This window comes from Wyeomyia smithii, chromosome 2 (genome assembly GCF_029784165.1).
Source record: "Wyeomyia smithii strain HCP4-BCI-WySm-NY-G18 chromosome 2, ASM2978416v1, whole genome shotgun sequence".
Taxonomy (NCBI): Eukaryota; Metazoa; Arthropoda; class Insecta; order Diptera; family Culicidae; genus Wyeomyia; species Wyeomyia smithii.
Genome location: NC_073695.1, coordinates 211,341,199 through 211,368,451, shown reverse-complemented (window position 1 = coordinate 211,368,451; position 27,253 = coordinate 211,341,199). Strand labels below are relative to the sequence as shown.

At 38.0% G+C, this 27,253-nt stretch overlaps 2 protein-coding genes across 2 annotated transcripts in view; one reads left to right on the top strand and one right to left on the bottom strand.

The window, feature by feature from the left end:
- LOC129724557 (uncharacterized) overlaps positions 1-5,604 on the bottom strand; it is a 31,692-nt gene extending 26,088 nt beyond the window's left edge. Inside the window, exon 1 of the mRNA XM_055679545.1 lies at positions 5,488-5,604. Within this exon, the coding sequence (XP_055535520.1) occupies positions 5,488-5,517 (30 nt within the window). The 5' untranslated portion in view covers positions 5,518-5,604. The remainder of the gene's footprint in view (positions 1-5,487) is intronic.
- A 585-nt stretch (positions 5,605-6,189) lies between these two features.
- LOC129720174 (RNA-binding protein 24-B-like) overlaps positions 6,190-27,253 on the top strand; it is a 183,915-nt gene continuing 162,851 nt past the window's right edge. The window contains exon 1 of the mRNA XM_055671612.1: positions 6,190-7,801. The gene's annotated coding sequence lies outside the window, so the exon portion shown is untranslated. The remainder of the gene's footprint in view (positions 7,802-27,253) is intronic.

The window sequence follows — 27,253 nt, the reverse complement described above, 5'->3', positions numbered from 1 at the left end:
ACCGTTATTATAATAAAAAACAAAGACAACAAACTGAGTTTAAGGAGGGGTGTTCCACAAAAAAACTCTTTCAACTCCATCCAAGAAAATTATTCGTTTTAAAAAAGACTTATTTTCAACTACTCCCACTACTTTTTTCCTTTTAAGCTATAACATTCAAGTGCTTAAATCCAAAATTTGGGTGAAGTATCAAGAAATCTGATTTTTTATGACTTTTCGAAGCTTGGCATATTGACGTTTTTTGACAAAATTTAAATAAAAAGTACATTATGTACTTTGAAACGCTGTACAGCTTCAATGATAGCTTGGATCTTTTTGGTGTCAAAGGAAAAGTTGTTCGAAATACTGTTCAAAACAAATTTTTTTCATTAGATATTGTAAAGTTTAATCATAGTGGGCCTGACACTGAAAAAATTAATGAAAATAGTTTTTTTTGTAGAAAAGCAGCCTAAAAGTTTTGTTGCCGCAGTTTGCCACGCTTGTGACTACATCCAAAATATAGGTAAAATAATTAGCTTTCAAATGCATACTGTCCGCTGTAGCGCAAAACTGCGCAAATTGTCGTTTTAGTGAGAAATGCGAAAGTAGATTTTTTTATGTAATTTTTTAAACTTGAAATTTTATCAAGGATTCAATTTATTCAAAACCATAATACTCCAATACTGAAAATCTACGATACCGACATTAATCCATGAAAGATAAAATATAAGTTTGGACAAAAATCACAAAATTTATCAATAAAAATTTATATTAATACGTGTTGTCTTTGTTTCAGTCTTGTTGTTTCTAACAATGATTGATGAAAATGCGTCAATTCCTTAACAAATACAACTTCTGCTCAACGCTGTTTTGTTTGTAAAGCTACAATATTGGACTTTAACAACATTGAAAAGATGCGGTCATTGAACGTAAGCGAAGATTGCTTGAATTACGGAAAATTTTTGCTTCATGGTTGCATACGTTGTTTTGAGTGCATGATTTATATTTCATATCGGCTGCGATTCAAACACTACAAAAATCTGGATTCAAAACACAGTATGAAGCCAGAAAAAAAAGGGTTAGACCAAATCAATGCTTCAGGTCAGCAATATCAATCAAACCGCAATACTATCTATAGGAAAGATGACCGAAGAGGCTCAAAAGAAGAGTAACTAAGTAATTAAATATGCCTGAGAGCACTTCACTCGTAAAAATAATCGAAAAAATACTAATCATGATAAATTCAATTATCTAATTTTTTCCACAGATCCAGTAGTTAACACTTATTTTGAAAAGGTGAAAAGTAATTGTAAAAAACTTCCAGAAGAAGTCATATTTATATTGAAGAGAACAATTGTTGAATCAGGGAGAGCTAACGATGAATCTGAACACAGTTATAAATTTGAATAAAAAGAAAAGGAAGATGATACTTGCTTTGATTTGTAATTCGTTTGTATAATCTTTTTTTTAATTTTAGTAAAAAAATTCATGCATATTTTAGCAAAATTAGGTTTATTTGAGGGGTCGTTCAAAAATACGTAATATTTTTCAGTTAGGAGGACGGCCAGTGGCGTTGCTTGTGGTCAAAGATCATATATATAACACTATTTAATAAAAAATTAAGGGAAAAAGAGTCAGTAAAATCATTGAAAATTGGATTACGTGCTTTATGAACGGCCTCAAATAAAAAAATTATGCCAAACTCGTGTTCAGCACCCCAAAATTATGTAAATACCATGTTTCTGCCGCATTTATCGAAACTTTTTTTTGCTTGGTCATCCTTTGTATGAAGTCGCCCCACTGTACGGTGGTCAAAGTGGGAGACTGCACCATTACCTCAAAGCGATCTTTGAACTCTTGGGGCTTATGGTTGACGACAAGCTTACATTTAAGAGCCACGTCAACTATGTCTGTAAGTCACTGTCTTAGCAAAGTGTTGCATCGATTCCTTTATCACTCTATCGATATGGTTGTTGAATGTTGAATGACTAATCCATAGTGTCACCCAGGTCTCGAACATTCTCTACGCGTTGTGAATTGTAAGGTCCTAACATGTAGTCAAATTATATCGGTCGAACTCTTCTGGTGTCCGTTATGACAGAGCATTTAGTAACATTTATACTAAGTCCATTTACATCAACGGAACTCCCAAAATTATAATCATCATCCAATCCAATCACCTTGGTTCAATATTTAGGATTTGCTAACCATTACAGAAAAATTCGATCGTTTCTGAATGATAGCTCAATAGAGCTACACCTAACCATATATCAACGACACGTTGTAGACTGTCCAGTAACACAAAATATTTGTCTGCATGTTCTCACGCCAAAATATACCTTTTATTAAGCAAATACCGGTTGTGACGTCCAGCAAAACCACATTGGAACAGGCGAGTTGCGTTAGCCGCTGATGCCCAGGCTTCTGATTCCCTTTTGGTTGGGATCGTTATGGGTTCTAATGACGTGGTCTGTTGTTGTAATCGTGAACCGGAATATGCTTTAAGGACAAACCTAACGAGAATTTATAAAGAAACAAAATTCAAGACAGTTAAAGATATTTCAGACACTTACCTTCGGAACACCAATACAAAATAATGTAGTAATTACCACAAAGCACCTTTATACATTTTATAATTTTTAGTATAATTTGTTGAAAAGTGTCTTTCGATGACCTGTCTTAAGATGTTTTGCCTTTAACCCGTAAAGACCCGGGACGGAACTTGTTTTTTGAAAATGCTCGTTCTCAGCACTGGAACGGCCGATTTAGGAAAACTTGGAATTTTATTCAAGAGGAATAGTTGCTCTAAGTTTTGGTGAAGATGACACCCCTCTGGTCCCCTCCCCGTTTTCGTGAGATGCAAATATGTCTGTGTTTTTTTTTGTAATTTTTCTAGCAGATTGAGCAAACACTGGGAATTTTCATACGTATCAATTGCTCCATGTATCAAATCATGTCAGGTAGATGAAATATGGTATGTAAGAGTGAATTTTGGAGTTTCTAAATTATTTCAGTACAAAATCACAAAACTACGTATTTTCATAAAAATTCAAATAAGAAAATCGCGATGAAATATTTATTTTAACATGCAAATATTTTGAGAAAAACGAGTTTAAATTCACTAAAGTACGTATTTTCATGGAAACCTGATTTTCTCAGTCTCCCACAGTAGGTTTCAACTTAGCTCTCCAATTTTCAAACTTTTTATTTCTAGAGTAACGTCTGCTGAATCCAAAGATGCTGGAAGATTTATTATAGCATGCACAGATTTAGAGAAACGAGTGATAAACAAAATGATAAACATTATCATGGAATGTCATGTTTGTGTGCTAGCTCAAAAATTTTCCAAACGATAGTCCATAATAATCTCATGTTCAGCACAAAAGAGCCATATATATTTCTACTGTTCAGCATGGGTTTTACCCTAGTCGATCCGTTTCCATTAACTTGTTGGAATTCACATCACTCTGCTTGCGCGGTATGGATTATGATCTTCAGAATGACGCTGTCTACATGGATCCAAAAGCTGCTTATGATCTTTTTGGTCATGGATTTTTTTGTGCCAAACACGACAGGCTCGGGACTTCAACTGGATTGGTAGAATAGCTCTCTTTTTATCTACACAACCGAAAGATCGCTGTTCAGTTGGGAATGTCGCAATCCGTCTGGTTTTGCAACAGCTTTGGTGTTCCTCAGGGTAGTATTCTTGGGCTGCTGTTTTCCGTTGTACATTAAAGGTGGTACTAAATTTCTACCACCCGGCACATGATTATTGTATGTAGATGATACAAACATTTTCCAAATTATTGTGAATCATGATAACTGCTGAGTACTTCTAATGTTATTCGACTCTTTCAACGACTGATGTCCACGCAACTATATGATGTTGAACATTTCTTAATATAGGTACCGTGATCAGCTTCCAGCACAATGAGCCGTTGTTATTTTACTATCGCATTGCTGACACTTCTTTACATCGTAGGGACGTTTTAACTGAGTCGGGTATTTTGTTGGACACTCGAACGTCATTTAGGCAGCGTTATTCGACTATTATCAACAAAGCCATTCATCACCTTGGTTTAATATTTAGGATTGGTACGCGCAATTTTGCCTGTTTTGTATGGGTCCCGTAATATGGTTTTTGGATACAGTGAAAAGATCGCATTCAAAAGCTCTTTTATTGAACGATTTGTCGCAAATTGCCATGGAGGGACCGTGATAATTTTCCATCTTAAGAAAACCTTTGCCTGCTAGTTGAGATAAGACTCCTTGAAGAATGTCGCAAGGACAGACTGACCATGATAGTTCATTGAATCATTACACCTCAGAAGCAATCGAAAACTGCAGACTGAAAATTGGCATTTTCGAAACTGAAACTATGTACTTGGAATTTTATTAGAGAGAGTTGTGTCAGAAGAGGTAGCTGCCTTTTCTGGAGCAGCATGATATTTATTGCTACTGAACTGCCTGTAATCGCATAATTGTAACATTCGACATTTTATGGATTTCGTGCTTTTCATTGGGAAATGCTTGAAATAGTATGTATTTTTTACATTTGAAAAAATATAATTATGTTTGTTTGAAAAAAAAAAAGTCGTAAAAAATACCAAGTTGTTTTGTCACATAGCGTAAATAACCGCATAATTGTCACACTACCTAACTTTTTCAAGTCTTTTGTCGAAAAAGCTTCCATCCAAATCCACAACTGGATCCTTTGAAACTCGGAGGTTATTCTGGTCCGGTAGCCAACCCCCGATGATCCGTTTCTTATGTTCAGCTCATGTTTGTTGAAAACAAGAAAAACTTCTTTTCCCTTGTGATATATTCCTAAAGTACCTTAAAAGTGACGGCAGAAAAGTATTGTTGCAATAATTTTAACTAATTTGGCTTCAAAAGTAATGTTCAATGTATACATAGTGTAAAATAGTGCTTTCTTCATGATACTAAGGTTATTTAAAGCGTCTATTTGCAATAATATATTGGGAACAATGCATTTAAGGTCAAAATATAAAAGTGTCATTTTCTCGAACAACCAATTTTGCAAATGTTACAATTATGCGATTATGGGCAGTGAACGCAATGGGTCAATTTTGTTAGGCAGCACCAAAAAGCCGGAACAAGAACAGAAATAAAAATCATCGTTCGAATACCATTCACATAATTCTCACATTAGAATTATCATCTCACGAGTGACCAACACACGGATTATTCACTGTCCGATGCGATTCTTCTATTTACTCTGACTACAATCAAGTACACGCCTCTTCATTAATAACACATTTGAATATATAAAACTTTTTCGCAAAACACTCAATCAAAAACACGTTTAGCAATAAACATGATAATAACATCTTCCAACAGTGAGCAAAAACACAACTCAATACTTAATTTCGAAAATCGAAACGGAAGGCCAGGCCACACTAATTAAAAGCTTTTCTCCTGAAATTATAGCCTTTTCTCGGTGGATAGAGGAAAAAAGCAACCCTGCTTAAGTAGGCAAAACTGTACCTGCGTGGCCTTTGCTAATTTTGCTTCCATAGGACACCGTCCGTAGTGGAATCAATGTGTATTGTGGCAACCTAAACAGCAATAAGCCGGTTGGGAAGCCTGTTCTGTACAAGACCGGTAAAACCCGCTCGACATCGCGAACTGTGTGGGCGAAAGGTGTGATTATTTCAGGTATAAAAAGAGTACACTGATAATCATTGTAATTGAATTTACAATCACATTTTCCTCCGACTGTGGCCGGGTTTATTTCTGCCGGGCGGTTTGCATGTGGTTTGAAAATTTTCTGTATTGTAGAACAATATATAGTTTTTATCGTTCAACTGATGTTTTTTGTTGGTTTACTACTGGTATGGTGCTAAACTGCAAAACGGTTCTTCGCTCTAGCCTGCTCGGTGCATGAGTTTGTAATGCTCTTCAATACTGTTTTCAACGGGTAAATAGAGAGCGGAAGCGCGATTCACTATCACTCGCCATAGATAGTCAGACTTTGCACTTAGTGAGCTTCCATATTAGCGCGAAAAGTCAGCCACGGTTTGGAAAATCGTATAGTAAACAAACACGACTACTACAGTGGTACCGATCAAATACAACTACAGTCATTGATTTGCACAAACCAATAATACCGGACAGAGAAGAGAGAAGCGAGCAAAATGGAAACAAGACCTCGCGGCTGAAGAAGCTTCGAGCGCTTTCGGTTCGCATTCGTATGCAGTTGTAGTTCGACTATTGTACCGTACTGACGACGACGGTGACCCACGCGCGCTATTTTGCAGGCCCTGCTGGAAATCCTTTGGAGCGAATCAGTGAGTGAGCCTTTGGTGTGTTTTCGCCTCCCATCCATCCGCTGGAGTTGGCATTGTGTCGCGCGTTTTGCCGTTTTCCCCTTTGTTTTGCTTTCCGCTTTTTAACGTGCGACGCGGTCGGTTAGCTAGGAGGAAGGCGGGTATGGAAAACACCTATTGAATCGAGAACAACCGGAAGTTCTGAGACACTATCGAGTGCATACACTGTGGTGCTTGTCAAGAGCGCTCGCGTATTTGTGTCCGCGTGTGTATTCAACAGTGCTAGGGAATTACTAACTCCCGCGGAAAGCAACGGCGACAACGTCGTCACGACATTTATTATAGATTTTAAAAATAACTGACAGTCCCGCGAACCAGAGCGCAGAAGGCGTTCTTTTTTATTACGTGAAAATCTGTCTAGGCAGAGTGAAAATCACAAGGCGTCCTGTAGAAGAGCAAAACTCGAGCTGCTTTGCACGGAGAAGAGGAATTCGAACCGGATAACGCGTATGTGTGTGTTTATGTGGCTTTTGTGGTAAATTATTTGCTCCGAAAGTGTGTAGTTGATGAACGCATGAAATTTTTACGAACAACGAACAAACATACGCACGGAAAATAGCGGCAGTGAAACAATTGAAGAACAAACAAAGTGAAGCAAAAAAATAAGCAAACACCGAAAAGGCATACCAGCGTAAAGCAGTAGTGAGATATGGCAAGGCAATAAGGCAATCATTGATAAATGATAAAAAGCTGCAAATTAAAACAACAGCAGCGAGGTTGATTACAGTGAGGTAGCAATTTCGGGGTCTATAGGAAGACGTGGTGTGATACACATTTATGTGATTTTTATTGCATTACCCGCTGAAGCAGTAATTTCCGAAAGCAACGCGTACCCAGTTCCAAAGACAAAAGAGAAAAGAAAAACAGGTTCAAACGCCTTGCCAGAATAGCACGACGAAAAAGGAAAACATTTTCCTCATCCTCGGTTCCGACGGGTGGCTTTCCCGTAATAATTGTTGTGAAGTAGTGAAGGAAATATTGCACGGTTCCGAGCCAAATTGTTCGAATAGGTAAAGCAAAGTCGAAAAAATCGGATGCAATATTCAACGCATTAATTAGACCTTCCTCGAAGTGGCTCCTGAATCTGGGCCTCTCTCTTCCTCCTCAAAAAAGCCTCCACCGGAGCAAAAACGACAACAACAAAAGCAGCAGCAGCGCTTTTTCATTTGGGGATAATTATATTCAAATTTTGATTTTCGATACTCTGGTAAATCGGAAAGGCAGATCAATAGTTTGAACCCACGGAGGAAATAGTAAAAGTAAGAAAACAAAAAAAAAGTGCTTGGAAAGTGCAATCTCGGGTCTCGGGCTAAACATCGCCAAGGTAGTGGCTAGCTGGAATTTCACAGACTTTGAACAGTATTTACACGGCCGAAAAAAGAAACCGGTCAGGTCAAGTGAAGAAGCAGCAACAAGAGGCAGAACGCAGGAAAGTTTCGCTGAAGCCCCCCCCCCCCACCGGTAGATTAAAGGTAATGATTTGCAGTAATCGCTTAGATGGAGTTCCCGGGTTGCGAAGGAATAGGTTTCTATCCGCTGATGGGCAGCAATTTTTTGGGAACGTTGTGCGATGGTCTGATTTGTGTAACTAGTTTACGCAAAATAGTATCGAATTAAGTCTCACCTTCATGTGTACTGTTTTGGATATTTTCAATGAAGCAAGCTTTTTCGAATGCTTTGTATGATGTTGATACACGCAAAAGTTGAATGGTACGAAGTCACATTAATATTGTGCGAATTTTGCGCAATTTCAATAACAATGGATAACGAATGTGTCTCAGCTAAGACGCATCAATTGTATAAATCTATGATCATGTTTTTCTCGTGTTTTGGTCAACAAAATCACTGAAATAACAAAATGTTTACCAGTACTTTTTCGTCTTATGTTTGTACATGTATGAGTAAAAGATTTGAAAAAAAAAAAACTGTCGAATATAATAAAAACTTTTCATCACATACAATTGAGGTCATGTGTTGTTCGATATTCTTAAACTAAACTTCTTCAATGAACTATGAACAATGTGCTGGAACAGACTGCTGAAATGCAACTAAATTTGTTGAAATCATATAGGATAATTGTTTTGAAATTGTGTTGAAATATTTTTCGAATCGTAGAAATATTGAAAAGACTGCAACTTAGTCAATGTGTATCCAAGAGTTTTCAAAACAGTTTGGTCATTGCAAATTTGAGGAATCGCTACAAACGCATACTGTCTAGAGATAAACCAATGCTTTTTTTGAAGAAAATTAGGCAAGAAATCCAACAAAATCAATTTTAAGCGGCAGTGCTAATCAACGGGTCGTAAGTTAGGGTCCTGGGTGGAGTCGCCTCTCCGGGCGTCGATGATTGGCACAACAACAGTGGCAGAACTAAACCGATGGAAAATTAGCGGGATTAACAAAAAATATAAACAGCATTATCAGTAACAACTTCAAATACATGTGTAAAACTAATTAGGAGATGAGTGCCTACATTGGGAAAATAATAACTTTGAGGTTTGAAAATCTGTTCGAATAGAAAACATTATCAATTAAAAAGCCTTCCTTTGTGATTAGAATTCCAAATCAATTGATCCAGAATATCCACAATCAAAAAAAAAAAAAAATCCGAAGATATAAGCAAAATCGGGAAAATTTTCTAGCATATGAGAGGATTTTTGACAGTATTCTTTAAACTCTCCTGTCAAATTCGAAATCAGGGTATACCCATTTGCCCAAAACGTTTATCTTTTAAATTCAAAAATAACATATCTGGTAACTCTGCCGGGCAAAATGGATACTTTTTGGATTCCTTGACTAATTTTGTGCAAAATACAGGGTCTGGAGTGTCCATTAACATAACATATAAGGAAATATAAAAATTGAAAAAGAAAGATGTGGCTTAAACATAGAAAAAAATTTCTCATTCAGACGGGTCCACAATCTCCGATGTTTCCGGCATGGTGTTTTCGCCAATTAAACTACTGAAATGGTAATTTCACACTGCCTTGTGGGAGCTATTTTTGTAACTGAGAGAGTGGCAGTGTGTGTGGTTAATCCAGGCGTGCTGGAAACGGCACACAATAGTAGAGGATAATACAATACTAGTCTTGGCGGAAATAACTTTCCTGGTAGTTTAATTCGCTGAAACACCATGTCGGAGATATCGGAGACTGTGGGTTCGATTCCCGTCTGTATGATGATATTTTTTTCTACGAAGGTGTGACCTTAGGTTTTTGTTTTTTTTACATTCTCGTGATATTACGTAAAATTGCCCGTTTTACTAAACATTAAAAGTTATCATAAGACAAAAATTGAAATTGGTTCGTAAAGTTTGTAGAGAAGCAAACAATTGAATTGATTAATTAAAACGCTGGACACTGTTCCCAAAGCTGCAAATACTTGATCGAAATTATTTTGACCCGAAAAAATTGATTTTAGAGCCATGGTGCCTTCAAAGTTTATCCATCAATTATTCTCCATTTAATAGAAGTTGCAATTTTGTGATTAATCCACTAAACAGTGAGAAACAAATTTTACTTTTTTCATTCTTGCATATAAAAATTCACTTTTTTGGCAAAGTTTTGGCACATTCTGTAAAAAAACAACTTTGTCAAAGACTCTATACTTCTATCTTCCCATTTCAAATGGACTTTTGTGGGGGTTTCCACAGAATGCCACTAAAAATCAATTTTTCAATATAACATTTAGTAGTGATTTCCTATAATTTTTCAATGTTCTATAATGTTAATTGCTATAATGAAACAAACGAATCCGTTGAAAAAAGTTAATTTTTATCTCTTATATTTCTTTGGTTATAGACGATATTGAATAAAACAATGCACTAATTTACCAACAGATATCTTCATAGGGTAATTAGACACTAATATAGTCTATTCAAATATTCAACAGAAATTTATTTTGAATATGTTTTCTTACTAATAAAATAAAAAAAGGGATTCAAGTCGCCTCAATCTCCTCTACCCGTAAGGTCACAAAGTTCGCTTTGACAAGTGGAAAGGTTTGCAATATTTCCGGAAAATGGCAATGGAAAAGCTCATTTTTCGGGAATAACCGGACGCGGGAATGAAAAAAAAATCAAGCAAAAATAGGGTTTGAAAAGCAGTTCATTAGTAATAGCGAACAAAAACCCGAATTAATCGACCTAGCGATGAGACCCAGCCTTTCTCATTCGAACTTTATTATTTGTTGAAACAAATTTGCCAAAAAACTTCAAATTTTCGAAAAAAAATTACATCAAGATAATTTCTACTGGATTCATGCTTTAAATACTGAAAATGGGTAGCCAAGAGCACAATTACACCGAACATTTCAAACTAAACATTCACACGCTTACGAACATACATTCAAACATACTAACATGTACAGATACACACACACACACACACACACACACACACACACACAAACAAACTACATTTGAAGAAATATGTTTCGAATATATTTGGCGATTTTTTTATGATTGTCACTGTGGGATATTCAGGTAGAGGCCGGGAATCAACTTCAGTTTCCGAAATTGCGGCTTCCATCTTTTGGAATACATTCTAGAATTGCCAAATACGATCTAATAAAGGTATTTCCATTCTTTGCGTTCCAAGAATAGCGATGTTGTATTTCATGAATTTCATAATATTACAAGTATAATGTTTGAAATTTGACGTAATATTTTTGAAATGACTTGTGCTAAAGAGGTAGGTAAAATGGAAGGACAGATTCCCAATTTCGGGGAATTTAAGTCCGAGGAACGTCGAGAACGTTCAACTTAAATAAAAACAAAGTTGAGGCCACATATTTTTTTCCAGGCAGTGGGTTTTAAACAGTCTTTGGGTTACGTTTTTTTCCAAATCTTTAAAACCACAAAATAAAAATAATATGAAATAAAATACTTGTTAGAGACAACCCGTTCGTATGACAGCTGTTTTGTTCAAATGAGTTATGTAATCTTTGAAATAAGAGACTTCCGTTATTTTTACAATTTGATACATAATGGTTAAAGTAAAAGTCTGACTGTAATAAAATAATTTAGAATCTTTGGGGCAAATAGACCATTTTATTAGTGAGTTTAGAAAATCTTTGGAATACATTACTTTTCATAACTTTTGAACCACGTGTCCAATAATTATGAAATTCATTGGATAAGGGTTTTGAAGGTAGCCCGTTCATATAATTTCAGTTTTATTCAGATCGGTTGCATAGTTTCTGAGGTAATGAAGTTTTGTGATTTTCACATTTTGGTACATAACGTACAAAATTGCAGCCTGATTACAGTGTAATTAAATAGTGTATTATGGGGTAGCTGGACCTTCCATTTGACACTAATTTTGTGAACATCGATTCAACCATCTCTGAGAAAAATGAATGAGTTTTAACACCCTCCAAAACACGTTTCTTTTAATAACTTTTGATCCACATGTTTAATTATTATAAAAATCATTATTTAAGAATTTCCAAGCAGGCTTTTCGTTTGACACCAGTTTTGTAAGAAATGGTTGCGTAGTTTAGGAAATACTATAGTTTCGTGATTTTCACTTTTTAAAACACAGTGCCTAAACTAAAGATACGATGACAATGAAATTCAATAGCATCCTATGGGGCCATTAGACCTTTCATTTGCAATTGATTTCGTGAAAATCGGTTCAGCCATTTCTTAAAAAAGTGAGTGAGTATAAGCAGTCATTGGAATATGTTTCTTTTTATAACGTAGTTTCACATATTTATAAATAACGGACGAAGTTATAGACCGATTACAATGAAATTCAATAGCAACCTATGGGGCAACTAGGCCTTTCATTTGACAAAAATGACAAAAACGGTTCAGCCATCTCTGAGAAAAATGAGTGAGATTAAATAGATTCTGGATAACTTTTCTTTACATAACTTTTGAACCATATGTTAAATTGTTACGAAATTTATAGGTTAAGGGTTTTTGACACAGCCCGTTTATTTGATACATAACCTCTAAACTAAAAATCCTCTTCCACTGAAATTCAAAAGCAACCTATGGGGCAACCAGGCCTTCCATTCGCAATTAATTTCATGAAAAGCGGTCCAGCCATCTCTGAGGAAAGTGAGTGAGAAAAGAAAGTTGCACATACACACACACACACACACATACACATATACATACATACATACAGAAAATGCTCAGTTCGTCGAACTGAATCGAGTAGTATATGACATTCGGCCATAGTGACCACTTTTATTCCTTTGGTTTTGCCAGTGATTGCTATATCCCGCTAGGAGAAAGGCAAAAACCGTTCACATTTTGTTATCAATTCACTTGAAACGCTTTTTTTACGCGGATTTCGTAATTTACGCGGTTTTCTTTCCGCGGATTCTGGAATTTACGCGGTATTTTTTTTTTGTACGAATTTCGGTTTCTTTTTACTCGGATTCCGGAATTTACGTGGTTTTTTTACGCGGATTCCGAAATTGACGCAGTTTTTTTTTACGCGGCACGTATCCCCCGCGTAACTGTGCGACTTAAGTGTACTCTGTGGGCTTCTAAAGCACCTCTGCATTCACTAGGGGCACCAAAATTCACAGGAAACGAAGGGCAAAAAAGTTGTAATCTTTTCAGGGCAACTTTTTCGTGCTTCAGGGCAACTTTTTTTTATTTTGCCAACCAGTGCAATAAGCAAAAATACTGTTCAAGCGAAGTAATCGATGAGTGTTATGAGACACCTGCACCAGCTAATTTAACCGTACTTTTTCCATCATTTCGTCGTGATCGTACCTGTACAACCGATACTCAAGAAGGCGAAACGAGGCAGTTACGTGAAGCTTGCACCCGAAAAAAATGTGCACGCAAAGAGTGCCGCGATTCTCAACAATTGATCAAAGAGACTAACAAAACTTTCAAGGGGACATTCTTTGCGCGTAAGGGATAATATTCATCGACCACCTTGAACACGTTAAAACAATCAATAAATAGTATTATTGTACATTACGGATATCCGCATTATACATCTTGAAATCAATCAATTTACCTGAAAGAAAACGCATCATTCTCACAAAAAAAAAAATCGCAAAAAAAATCTAAAATGAAAGAGAATACTTGAAGTTTGTCATCAGCTTCGTGTCCTAATCAGACGATATTTGTCTCCAGCCTCCAGCAAGTATCCTGAGTGAGCAACTGTTTAGCAATGCTTGCCAGGTTTACAACCCGTTTCGTAGCCGGCTACTGAGAAGAAAGCAGCTGTTCAATTGCATTTTTTTGTAAACCCATTTCAGTAACCGCATTTTGATTATATTTTATCCGTATATCAGTACCTGTAACCATACCCTAATATAAAAATTTGTATTGCAATCATTTTGATTGCCTTTTCTCCAAATCACGTTATCATATTCCGTAACATCCCAGTTGTACATTAATAGATTGTTTAAACATTCGAAGCTAGGTAAAATGATCTTCCACCAAAACAACGGCTTCGCTCATTCTGCTCGTTAAACGGCCCATAAATTGAAGCATTACCAAATTGGCATTAAAATGTTTGAGGATCGCTACAATAAGTTCATTTTAAATTGAAACTTTGTCGAAGCATGAAACTTTTTTTACGTAGGACTACGTCTAACCGCACTATATCGAGATGCATTCTGCGGAAACTAAAACCAAGGTGTAACGTTGGAATGAAAGATTTCAAATGGTAATACTGATGTAACCACATGATGGATCCCAATAATCAATATGTCGTTGGATTAATAAAATGATGGACAATTTTGTGATTGTTCAGTTATCATTAACACTTAAATGTTAAACAGTCAAAATTGAATAAAAGTTTGAAGGTCGAATTTTCACGAACAATGTACCAATCACATGCGAGCACACCTGGCACAGACTTCATGAGTAGACACCAACTGCCTGCTGTGATATCCAGTATAGCGGCGGCAAAAAAATTGACAGAATCTCCCCGTCCCAATAGGTCAAACTAATATTTGCTTCAATGAGCCTAGACTATGTTGATGTCTTGAAGGTGAAGCTTTTTCGGAAAGTTCGTAACCACCACCACCATCAGATGGTTTTACGTTCTGCTGTTAGAATGTTATTAAAACTGATGTCTTGAAGGAAAACATGCTGGCACAGCAACAGTACTGCACCGAGCAATGTATGAATAGAGCGCTGGTCATTCGTCGTCTATCAGTGCAGAAGAACTCGATATTCTTTTGTTTGCAGCCAAGCTAAATGAAGACTACATTGCCGCTGTCGACGCACAGTGAGGCGTGTTGGGCTAACGCGTAGGGGTCGTTTTGCGATCTGGAACACAACCGAATAGCAATGTACAGATAAAATGCGTTGTTTATTTTTGAATTCCACACTCTGTTTTTCTCAAATTTATTAAAATAACTAAATATAGAGTATTTAAAAGACAATAGAGAATCAAAACGCTCCGTTCAGATCTTTGTATAAATAAATGCTGAATGAATTCAATATGACAATTCTAGTTGCATCCCGCAGTGGCGGTATAGAGGAAAACCAAATTCATTTCATATTGATATTAGAGTTCCCACATTTGTATTTGTATTTTTCAATTAAAATATTTTTTTACATGAGCATTTTCAAGATAATATTACTTTCCATAACCTTACTTGTAATTGAAATTGGCCAATGTTGTTTATCATTCTAGCCCGGTTTATTTTTGAAGATAACAGACACATGACTTTCAAACAGAGATCGGAAAAAGCGACAGAACTGTGTGAAGGCGAATAATAAGAGCATTCAGAGTACAATATTTCCACCTATTTCATTCTATTCTATCCCTCATACAGCATGCTCTGACAAAAACTTTATACCGTGCCGATAGCGGTGTAAATCTCTCGTTCGTTCAAATATCGTCTACTTTGCGCTTGCTTGACTGAAGTCTCTGTTCAAAATTCTATCAATTCGCTGGATTGATAGTGTCTTTCCAACTTCTGGTGCTGAAATAACTATTAGCCATTTGTTTCTGGTAAAATGGTTCTATAGTAACACTAATTTAAAGAACTAGCTTCATCCTCAAGAGCACCCAATGCTTGCTGTAGCCTGACGAAACTAAATAGGCGCTATAAGTTTGATATCATTCAGTAGTTTCTTGAACGAATGAATGGCAAAGCATGACAAAAAGTAACACCAGCCGAATCAGTAATACGTTAAATTTGGGGTAAGGGTTACTAGATTCAATTCACTATCACTGCAAAGTGTGAGAGTGAGTGCACTGTTAGCTTTATTTCAGGTGTATTCCAAGCATTGAATTTGAAATTTCAGAGCTCTGCTTTGAAATATGGCTTTTTCGTTATTTTTTGGTATCTTGAAACTGATTCATATTTTCTGATTCTGTTTACTGATAAAATGTTTAAGTTGACCTGAATTGAATGTTAACATGTTCATAAAATTCTATGTCAATTTAAAATTTTCTGTGATTATACATTTTCGTCTAAAAACTGTATTTTTATCGTTATTTTTTCCACGAACTTGTAACTGCAAAAAAAAATTTATGTGAAATCTTTGCCGCTTGACGATCGGTGAGAAAAATAAATATAGAAGGAAGTTTAATTTCTACTGAATCGTACTCAATTTAGATCTGTGTAGTAGGTTGCCTTTTCGCGTATTGAAGAAAATTGACTGTATTATAATGGAAGGTCACCCATCTAAGTACTAATCGCACCCGATGTTGCTTAACTTCGGTGATAGGACGAATAAAGAAAGGTATTCATCAATATTATAGAGAATATTTTTTCTTCTGAAAAAGAGTGCTTCAAATTAATAATCAAAATGCAGACCTCGTTCGATTTTGACAACACGCCAGAATTTTTTCTGTTGCTAAAATCGAATTTTCATGACTTTTTTCACTTTTTAAGCGACCAAAGGCGACATTAGCAGTAGAGGTGGCCACCAATAAACTAGTTTTAGTTCCAAGTAGTTTGAGGTGTCGCTTGATGAATTAAGGCTGACGACCTAGATACTTGATATCACCACCCGAGTAATTAGAGGCATAGTACTGCTTTGATAATGATCATTATCAGTGCTGATAAAAGTCATTTTCCCCAGCAAAATTCTTTGAAAATTACAGCCAATCATTTTCAATTTTCACTTCCAATGATCGCAGCACTCTTTCATATACACTAGATTTTCGTCCTAGTAACGTGCTGTTATACTCAGATGAAATAGATCGCGCGCATCGTTCACGGTTACGGAATAAAATTTGACGACAAATCCAACCAAATGATCTTCACTTCAAAGCGAAAAAGAAAAACAAACAGTCCACTCAACCAAAATGAACCTAACCGAGACACCTTTTCACTGACACTGACCGATGCCTTGACAATCTTCGTTAACTTTGACAGTTCACTTTCATGCAAAAAGCGGGAAGGGAGAACTCTGAAAGGATTGTAGAATAATAACGTTTATGGATGCTTTTTTTCACTTTCACGCAAGAGTGTCAACAAATATCAACCCTGAATTATATTACCGGAACATGTTCCGGTCATTTCTCAGGAAACGTTTCAACGACTCCGGTCATCCGCTTCGGCAACATAAAGAACCAAAATACTTATCTTCTGGATGCTGAGCTTAAATTGGTTGAAAAAATTCTAGAAAACTGAAATAAATGTGATTGAATATAATCGCTCGTTTTCGGCACATGTGTGACGAAATCAAACCATGCCAAAAGTAAAACGAGCTGAAATCAAACAGAGCCTCAAAAGAAAATATAAAACTACATATTGTAGTCCTACGTCAACTATGCGGTCGAGTCTTGGATACCACGCTTCTACTTTTTCTAAAACGTTAGTTTACATACTTTTTATTACTGAAACTTCCATAACACGATTGTCGCTATGACAATATAGTTGCTATGAACTAAATTTGAAACAATAAACCCGAGCATTTGAAAAGGATCGGTGCTATAGGTTTCGAACTGCAGCCGTCCTCGACAATGGACATATTTTAATAAAAGTTGAAACTACTAGAAAAAGAAGTCAATATAACCAGGATACTGAGACTACAAGAACATGTCATGCAAATTAGGTTTATTGCTTGGTTTTTAGTGCTAAGGTTAACTTCTGATCTGTGGTTTTTAACTTATCAACGTCCTTCAAAATAAGTGTACAAATTAAAGTTCTGTTGAAGTAACATTTTAAACCGAACACTCTTACACAAAAGATGTTGCATTTTCGACAACTAGTCCAAAGGTTCAACGCCACACCTTTTTCTAGGCTTAGGCATGCAAAAACCCGAAAAGGGGCTAGATATGCTGCAATAGTTATGAACTAAAACCGTAAATACACATCTATTGTTTCCAAAAAATAGTAAATCGAAATCTTTCATGCACAGGGGCTTACGTTTTATTCCAAAAAGAAGATAGCATCCAGCTGTGGCATTTCCTCGTCGATCATTTTTTTTATCTTCTTTTATCACAATACTGCGGCGAATACAAAACAAAACCGGCCAGCAACTAGCAGATCCGATGACCCATTTCCACAAGCCAAGCCGATTGACCGCGTTCTGCCAATTTCATTGATTGGCCGCTCTGGTCGGCTTTTTAGTGAAACATCGGTTTATTTTCCTGGTCAGACAAACCAACCAAAGCGCGTGGATTCACCTGATTTCCAATCAGCCACCGCTGATCCCATGGAAAGAAAAAAAATTATAACACATCATCTGCGGAGATTTTTTTTTTTTTCTTCACATAAATCTGCGGAGATTATCTACCAACAAATCTGCATACACATGCGAATGCGTAGACTGTATGTGCAGAAATAAAAGTATACAGCGTAAAAAGCGAAATTCGGCCTCACTTCCTATCGGACAACATAACAAAACATCCACAGCCCTGGCCCGGCAAGTCAATCGTGAATAAAATAGTTGCTCGCGGTGCTACAGGTAGGGAAGCTATGGGCTTGGCTAGCTGGCTGCCAGTAAGCTTGTCTCGGCGATTAGTTCCGCATCGCACCACCGCGGAACAGCTCCCCTCCGGAAGACGAAAACTCAATTGCGCACAGCAGCTGTACAGTGTGCAGCTAACAGTTTCCATCATTTGCTGCAAACATATAAAGCTCCCCAGATCTTCAAGTCGGATCGAAGGCCAGCCACGGGGAAAATCAAAGCAAAAAAAAAGAATAATCAATGTAAGTTTCGCTACAACTGGTACAGTTGGGATTTTTCTTCAAGATATCCAGCGAGCTGTGTATACTGGAAGAAACAACAACCCAGGAGGTCGGAACTAGCTGCGTCATTGTGACCAGCTAATTCGTCTTCATTGTAGTTGCCCACGGGCTCATCCTTCCGGAAACTTCGCGCAAACTGTCGCTGGCTAATTGGCACGCGTAAAGCTATTTAACTTATCGCTCCTACACCTGTGCCAGGGCGGCGAGCGCGAGTCGGCCTCCACAGGTGATCTAATTAAAACCCATCATAACAACTGTTGGTACCCGCTCCGGTAGGACAGTCACTGAGTTTAGCTCTAGGCCGCAACGTGTTCGCGGACAACAATTCAAGTGAAAACAAACGGTGAAGTTTTTTGGTTCGTCAGTCAGTCAGTCAGTGCAGAATAAGTTGGCGAGCAGTTGGGGGAAGATACACCGACTTTCTTAATTATTGGCTAACTGATTGCTGCCAGATTGACTGGACGCACGCACCGGGTTCGGTTCTTTGTCGAATAGTTTTGAGTACGTGGTAATGACACGTGACCGGCGATTGCTAATGGGACTGGGAACCGATTTGGATATTTAATCCATTCCTTATTGGCCGTAGTAATGCCGTAAGGTGTATAACATTTTTTTACATTTTATTGTATGTAGCATTTTGCGATTTTAAATATTTGTAACATTTTTATCTTTTTAATCTTCATAAAATTTTGGGTATTTCTACCATTTTTGGCCTTTTTAACCATTTTTATCATTTCAACATTTTTACCATTTTTAACATTTTAAACATTTTTAACATTTTTAATATTTTTAACATTTTCAAATTTTTAACATTTTTAACATTTTAAACATTTTTAACATTTTTAACATTTTTAACATTTTTTTTTTCTTCACATAACATTTATTTGACACGGCACAAATACAATTTAATGTTTAACGGCGCCAATTATATCTGATGACTTAAAAACTAAAGCAAATTTTTTATCCTCGCTGCCGACTACGAGCTGAAATTAAGTCTAACTTAAAACTAGCATGGGATTTCCAATCAGTGTTTTGTTGTTCAATGGTCGTCTGATAATCGTCGAATGGCATGTATGGATTCGTTCTGCTGAGCCACGATGTCGTGAGTTGGGACAGAGGCTCGTAGTCCTTGGGTCCTGGTTCTGTTGTGCGGGGTCTGGTTGCTGGTTTTGTGCTTAAGGTTCAAACGTGTTCTTGTCGTTTTGTTGGGTGTAGACGGAGGGGAACGGGACTAGACTGGGGCGTGGATGGATTTCAGGAAAACGTATATAAGGGACATGTAGGATAGGTCACGGCTCGCCAAGACATCACGAACAGGAACAGCCGGCTGTCTACCCTCGGCCTGCAGGGAAGCTATTAATTTAGACCTGGCGTCACGGTGTACAGGGCATGACCAAACCACATGCTCTATGTCGTGATAACCTTCACCACAGGCACAGATACCACTTTCCCCGAGCCCAACACGACGGAGGAGCGCGTCAAATCTATAGTGATTGGACATAAGTCGGGACATCACGCAAATGAAATCCCGACCTACATCCAACCCCTTGAACCACGGGTTCGTCGATACTTTGGGGATTATGGAATGTAACCACCTTCCCAATTCCCCTCTGGTCCAAGCATTTTGCCAACTGATGATCGTATTCTGACGTACAAGTGCGAAAAATTCATTAAAGGCAATTGGTCTTTCATAAATATCACCGTTTGTTGCGCCCACCTTAGCCAAAGAGTCCGCTTTCTCATTACCCGGTATCGAGCAGTGAGAAGGGACCCACGCTAAGGTAATCTGAGTAGATTTTTCGGATAAAGCACTCAGATGTTCCCGTATTTTCCCCAGGAAATACGGAGAGTGCTTAACATCTTTCATCGATCGGAGAGCCTCAATGGAACTGAGACTGTCCGTAAAGATGAAATAATGGTCCGTGGGCATTTTTTCGATAATCCCTAGGGTGTACTGAATTGCAGCTAATTCTGCGACGTAAACAGAAGCAGGATTATCGAGCTTATGGGAGACGGTTAAATTGTTATTGAAGATACCGAAGCCAGTGGACCCATCAAGAAGTGATCCGTCAGTGTAGTACATATTGTCGCAGTTGATGTTTCGATATTTATTGGAAAAAATTTTAGGGATCTGCTGCACGCGTAAATGATCCGGGATTCCACGAGTTTCTTCTATCATGGATGTATCGAAAAACACAGTAAAATCAGAAGTATTTGATAAGTCGACACGATTTGGAATATTCGAAGAAGGGTTAATATTTTGGGACATGTGATTGAAATACAATGTCATAAAACGGGTTTGAGAATTAAGTTCGATTAACCTTTCAAAATTTTCAATCACGGGACGGTTCAAGACCTCACATTTGATTAGAATACGAGAAGACAGGCTCCAGAAGCGGTTTTTCAATGGTAGTACTCCAGCTAAAACCTCCAAACTCATCGTATGGGTCGACTGCATGCAACCTAAGGCGATACGCAAACAACGATATTGTATTCGCTCCAGTTTGATCAAATGTGTGTTTGCTGCGGAGCGGAAGCAGAAACACCCGTATTCAATAACAGACAATATCGTTGTTTGGTAAAGCCTTATAAGGTCTCCTGGATGGGCTCCCCACCATTGTCCGGTTATTGTACGAAGAAAATTCACTCTTTGTTGACATTTTTTCATCAGATACCTTACGTGACAACCCCAGGTGCCTTTAGAGTCGAACCAGACACCAAGATATTTGTGTACCAAAACCTGAGAAATCGTTTTACCCATTAATTGTGTTTGAAGCTGAGCAGGTTCATGCTTCCTAGAAAAAACTACTATCTCAGTCTTCTCCGGAGAGAATTCGATACCTAGCTGTAAAGCCCAAGCAGACAAATTGCCCAAGGTATCTTGCAATGGTCCTTGCAAATCGGCAGCTTTGGCTCCTGTAACAGAGATTACACTGTCGTCTGCAAGTTGTCTTATCGTGCATGAATTTGCCAGACATTCGTCGATGTCATTTACATAAAAGTTGTAGAGAAGGGGGCTTAAACATGAGCCCTGGGGAAGACCCATGTAGCTAATGCGAAAAGTTGCCAAATCGCCATGCGTAAAATGCATGTGCTTTTCGGACAACAAATTGTGCAAAAAATTGTTCAAAATTGGAGAAATTCCTTGTCGGTGAAGTTTACCCGAAAGAATGTCAATAGAAACGGAATCAAAAGCCCCCTTAATGTCCAAGAACGCAGACGCCATTTGTTCTTTACGAGCATACGCCAGCTGAATATCTGTTGAAAGCAACGCAAGACAATCATTCGTCCCTTTGGCACGGCGGAAGCCAAATTGAGTTTCTGATAGTAGACCATTTGATTCGACCCAGTGGTCTAAACGACGGAGTATCATTTTTTCCATCGATTTCCGGATACAGGATAGCATTGCAATCGGCCTATAAGAGTTGTGATTAGAAGCTGGTTTCCCTGGTTTTTGGATGGCGATCACCTTCACTTGCCTCCAATCCTGCGGTACAATGTTTTGCTCCAGGAACTTATTGAACAAGTTCAACAAGCGCCTCTTGGCATTGCCGGGTAGATTCTTCAACAAGTTGAATTTGATTCTATCTAATCCAGGCGCGTTATTGTTACAGGACAGGAGGGCAACTGAAAGTTCTGCCATCGTAAAAGGTGATTCTATCGCGTCGTGGCCCGGAGACGCATCGCGAACAATATTTTGCTCAGGAACAGAGTCCGGACATACTTTCCTGGCAAAATCAAATATCCACCTACTTGAAGACTCCTCGCTTTCGTTGACCGTTACGCGATTCCGCATTCTTCGGGCTGTGTTCCAAAGAGTGCTCATCGATGTCTCCCTCGACGTCTCGTTCACGAACCGACGCCAATATCCACGTTTCTTTGCTTTAGCCAAGCTTTTAAGCTTGGTATCAAGCTCCGAATACCGTAAATAGTCGCCAGGTATACCTCCCGTCTGGTAGGCCCTAAACGAGTCGGATCTTTGCGTGTAGACATCGGAGCACTCTTGGTCCCACCACGGAGTGGGAGGCCGTTCTTTGATCGTTACGCCGGGATATTTCTTCGTTTGGGCTTGCAACGCGGCGTCGAGAATCAAGCCCGCGAGGAGGTTGTATTCTTCAAGTGGTGAATGATGTTGAATCGACTCGACCGCTTTTGAAATCATTTCCTCGTATAACTTCCAATCGACATTTCGTGTGAGGTCATACGGAATGTCAATTGGTCGCATGCGAGTTGACCCGTTAGTAATTGAAATAAGAATAGGCAGATGGTCTCTACCGTGAGGATCGAGGATTACCTTCCATGTGCAATCCAACCGTAGCGACGTCGAACATAAGGATAGATCCAAAGCGCTTGGGCGCGCTGGAGGTTTCGGGATACGTGTCATTTCACCGTTGTTTAAAATAGTCATGTCGAAGTCATCGCAAAGGTTATAGATTAAAGAGGAGCGGTTATCATTGTATGGGGAACCCCAAGCCACGCCATGAGAGTTGAAGTCTCCCAAAATCAAACGTGGCGAGGGAAGAAGTTCTATTAAATCAAAGAGCAGCCGTTGCCCAACCTGTGCTCTGGGGGGAATATATATTGAGGCAATACAAAGCTCTTTACCTTGTATTGTCATTTGACATGCGACAACTTCGATGCCTGGAATCGAGGGGAGGTTAATACGATAGAAAGAATAGCACTTTTTAATCCCTAAAAGTACTCCTCCATATGGGGTGTCTCGATCAAGGCGAATAATATTAAAATCATGGAAGTTGAGATCAATATTTGAAGTAAGCCAAGTTTCACAAAGGGAAAATGCATCGCATTTGTTTTTATTTATCAAAACTTTAAACGAATCAATTTTTGGTAAAATACTTCTACAATTCCACTGTAAGACAGAGATAGAATCCTTCATATACGCAGTTGAATTAGGCATCGAAGGATACAATCGCTGCAAGGAGAGGCCATTGGGCAGTCAACTGCTTCAAAAATGATCTAACTGTTGGGAGGAATGCTGTAAGAAAAATTTTAATTGGATCGGGTACATTGAAAGTTTCAAAAATCCAGTCCACAATGTCAGAAAATTTCACTAATCCAGAGTTTGTTTCATCAACTGGGAGTGTAAAAGGAGCAACTGGGGTTTTAGATGCTCCTGGCAGTGCTGGGAACTCCTTCTGGGACTTTAAATTTGCCAGCCCAGGAGGAGTTTGCTTCGGTTTTTCCGCAGCACTGTTTGGTTTGTTTGTAACTTTCATTTCACTTTGAGACATCTTAGGACCTTTTCTGGGAAGTTTAGGAGAGGAAATATTTTTCCTCTTTCTAGACTCCCCAGGATTGACGTAAGATGCTCCCGCTGGTGAATCGTCAGAATCGGTTTCCTCAGAGGGCAACAGATCGAAGGGGTTCGAAGTAACGGGAGAAGTGGTAACGGTCTTCTTCAGCATGTCAGCGTAGGAACGCTTTGAACGCTCTTTGAGAGACCGTTTTATTTTATCCCTGCGCTGCATGTACACCGCACATGTCGAGAGCTCATGCAGATTTTCTCCGCAGTGAATACACTTTTCAGCGTTAACACTGCAAGAATCTTCCGCATGAGACTCCCCACACTTGCCACAACGTGCCTTATTGCAGCAGTAGGCGGCTGTATGGCCTAACTGCTTGCAATTCAGGCAGTTCATGACGCGGGGCACGTAGAGCCTCACAGGGAGACGAACCCGGTGGATCGAGACGTGGCTTGGTAGTGCAGACCCGGCGAACGTAACTCGAAACGAGTCTGACGGAGTGTATACTGTTTTGCCACCGATGATCGATGCTGACCGCAATTGCTTGCAGTCGAGCACCTTTACTTCGGGACACGTTTTGTTCTTAAAGCACCCTTTGGCACTTTGCAGTATACACTCGACGGACAGACTCGAATCGGTTATGACACCGTCGATCTCCACGTCTCGTGCGGGTATGTAAACGCGATACTCGCGTGTGAAGAGCTCAGAGCAAGCTATATCGTTGGCCTCTTTCAGGTTACCGACCACGACACGGAGCTTGTTAGGCCGGACCTTGGAAATTTCGGTCACGCCCTTGTACTCCTTCGTCAGGTCTTTAGAAATCTGCAAGAGGTTCAACTTTTTCGATTTCGGTCCTGCCTTTGGCCGAAAATAAACAGTATAGCTGCCCTGGGCTCCGTCTGGGTAAAGCCTGGGGCGAGGGGGGACTGAAGAATGAACAGGGGAGGGGGTAACAGAAGGGTCAGGGTCAGAGGGGTTCGGGGATGGTGGCGCGGGAGGCGAGGGATCTACATCCATCGCGCTATGTTTAGCGCACTAGCGCTGACAAGAACACGTACCTTTTTATTTCTCCCTTCCAGTAAGGTTGGCTGTCCGATCGTTCGAGGTAGCAGCCGTTACAGCCAGCAGCACCAATACAGCAGCACCAAACAGCCACCAGCAGCGAGCCAGGTGTGAGATCACTCCACACAGCGATACGACTCGCTGACACTGATGGCTTCTTCTTTTTCCTCGTTTGTGTCTCGTCCACTGCTGTAGCACAATCCAGCCAGCAGCCAAATCGGCTTACGCACCAGCTGGCAGTCACGATGCGAAACAGTTGCACAAAGGAACGACCTTGAACCCGGATTTATTTCACTCGACCAGGCAAACAATGCCAACACTTGTTCACACGTCTTTTGTTTTATACTCTATCGGACCGATCACCAAACACGTCCAGTACTGATGCGTGTTCGGCACAGAATGGTTTTTTTTTAAACATTTTTAACATTTTTAACATTTTTACATTTTTAACATTTCTAACATTTTTAACATTTTTAACGTTTTTAACATCTTTAACATTTCTAACATTTCTAACATTTCAAACATTTTTAACATTTTTAACATTTTTAGCATTTTGAACATTTTTAACATTTTAAACATTTTTAACATTTTCAACATTTTTAACATTTTTAACATTTTTAGCATTTTAAACATTTTTAACATTTTTAACATTTTTAACATTTTTAACATTTTTAACATTTTGACCATTTTTAACATTTTCAACATTTTTAACATTTTTAACATTCTTAACATTTTTAACATTTTTGACATTTTTAACATTTTTAACATTTTTAACATTTTTAACATTTTTAACATTTTTAACATTTTTAACATTTTTAACATTTTTAACATTTTTAACATTTTTAACATTTTTAACATTTTTAACATTTTTAACATTTTTAACATTTTTAACATTTTTAACATTTTTAACATTTTTTAAATTCTTAACATTTTCAACATTTTTAACATTTTTAACATTTTTAACATTTTTAACATTTTTAACATTTTTAACATTTTTAACATTTTTAACATTTTTAACATTTTTAACATTTTTAACATTTTTAACATTTTTAACATTTTTAACATTTTTAACATTTTTAACATTTTTAACATTTTTAACAATTTTAACATTTTTAACATTTTTAACATTTTTAACATTTTTAACATTTTTAACATTTTTATCATTTTTAACATTTTTAACATTTTTAACATTTTTAACATTTTTAACATTTTTAACATTTTTAACATTTTTAACATTTTTAACATTTTTAACATTTTTAACATTTTTAACATTTTTAACATTTTTAACATTTTTAACATTTTTAACATTTTTAACATTTTTAACATTTTTAACATTTTTAACATTTTTAACATTTTTACATGTTTCACACCATTAAATATTTTTAGTATTTATGGCTTTTTATAGGGCTTGTACAGTTTACAGCTTCATGAACCAGAAAAAACCAATGTTTAAAATATTTTATTTGATCAGAAGAAGCACAGAGAAATATTTCATGGTACTGAACTCAATATTTGAACAAGACGTTGTCAATGAAAGCACATTTACCTGGAAACAAACGCACGTACAGCATATCTCACCCCATCCAATGTTATCATATAATTTCAGCTGACCGATCCGATCTGGACAGTGCCGTACACCGGTGCACGGTTTGCTCATTAAATTAACCGGACCGACTTCGCACACGTGAGTGAGTTTCACTCGCATGGGTACTCTCTACTTGACTCTGTAACGACGACGTCGGAATTCATTTTGCTATTTTCGAATTACACGCCCCAAACCCCAGAAATAAAAAAGTAGGTATTTGGCTGGCTGCGAAGTACACACCGAATTACACCCGCGTTGAGTCCGTTTTTATAGTTAGCATTTTTATGCCATAATTTTCATCATTTTACCGAACCGAAGTTGATTACCGAATCCGCAGTAAGTCCGAGTTGGTTGGTTAGCTTGTTTGGTTTACAGTGGCCCGGTGTGACTACGAAGGGGGCCAAGCGGTTCAAAACTTTCCCCGGACGGGTTTGCCCATGCGGTTAGGTGATATACCGACTTTTCAGTTCGGACTTATGTTTCGCTACTCCAGTGGGCTTATGTTGAACTCTAGAGTGCCGTAAAACCTCGTTTCGAAATGTAACCGATTTTCCCTAACGGTTTACGGCGATACATCAGTAAGGATCGTTTGGAGTTACGTCTTGTGGTAGCACAAAAAGAGTTCATATTTAAATGTTCTCAACAGATGTGCTTTCTAGACGGTAAAACTGTCATATGGTCTTTGATAATGCGATAACTATAATTATGAGTCGGTGAGGGAACAAAGTACATTTTTTGTGTCATGCTATCCTGCACAGTAAACTATGCTGCTAGCGAACAGAACAAACTTCGATTTTGCCTACCTACCGGTGAATTCTGAACAGCTGATGAAGTAGTCGCGAATAGAACAGACTTACCGAGGAGGTTCAGTT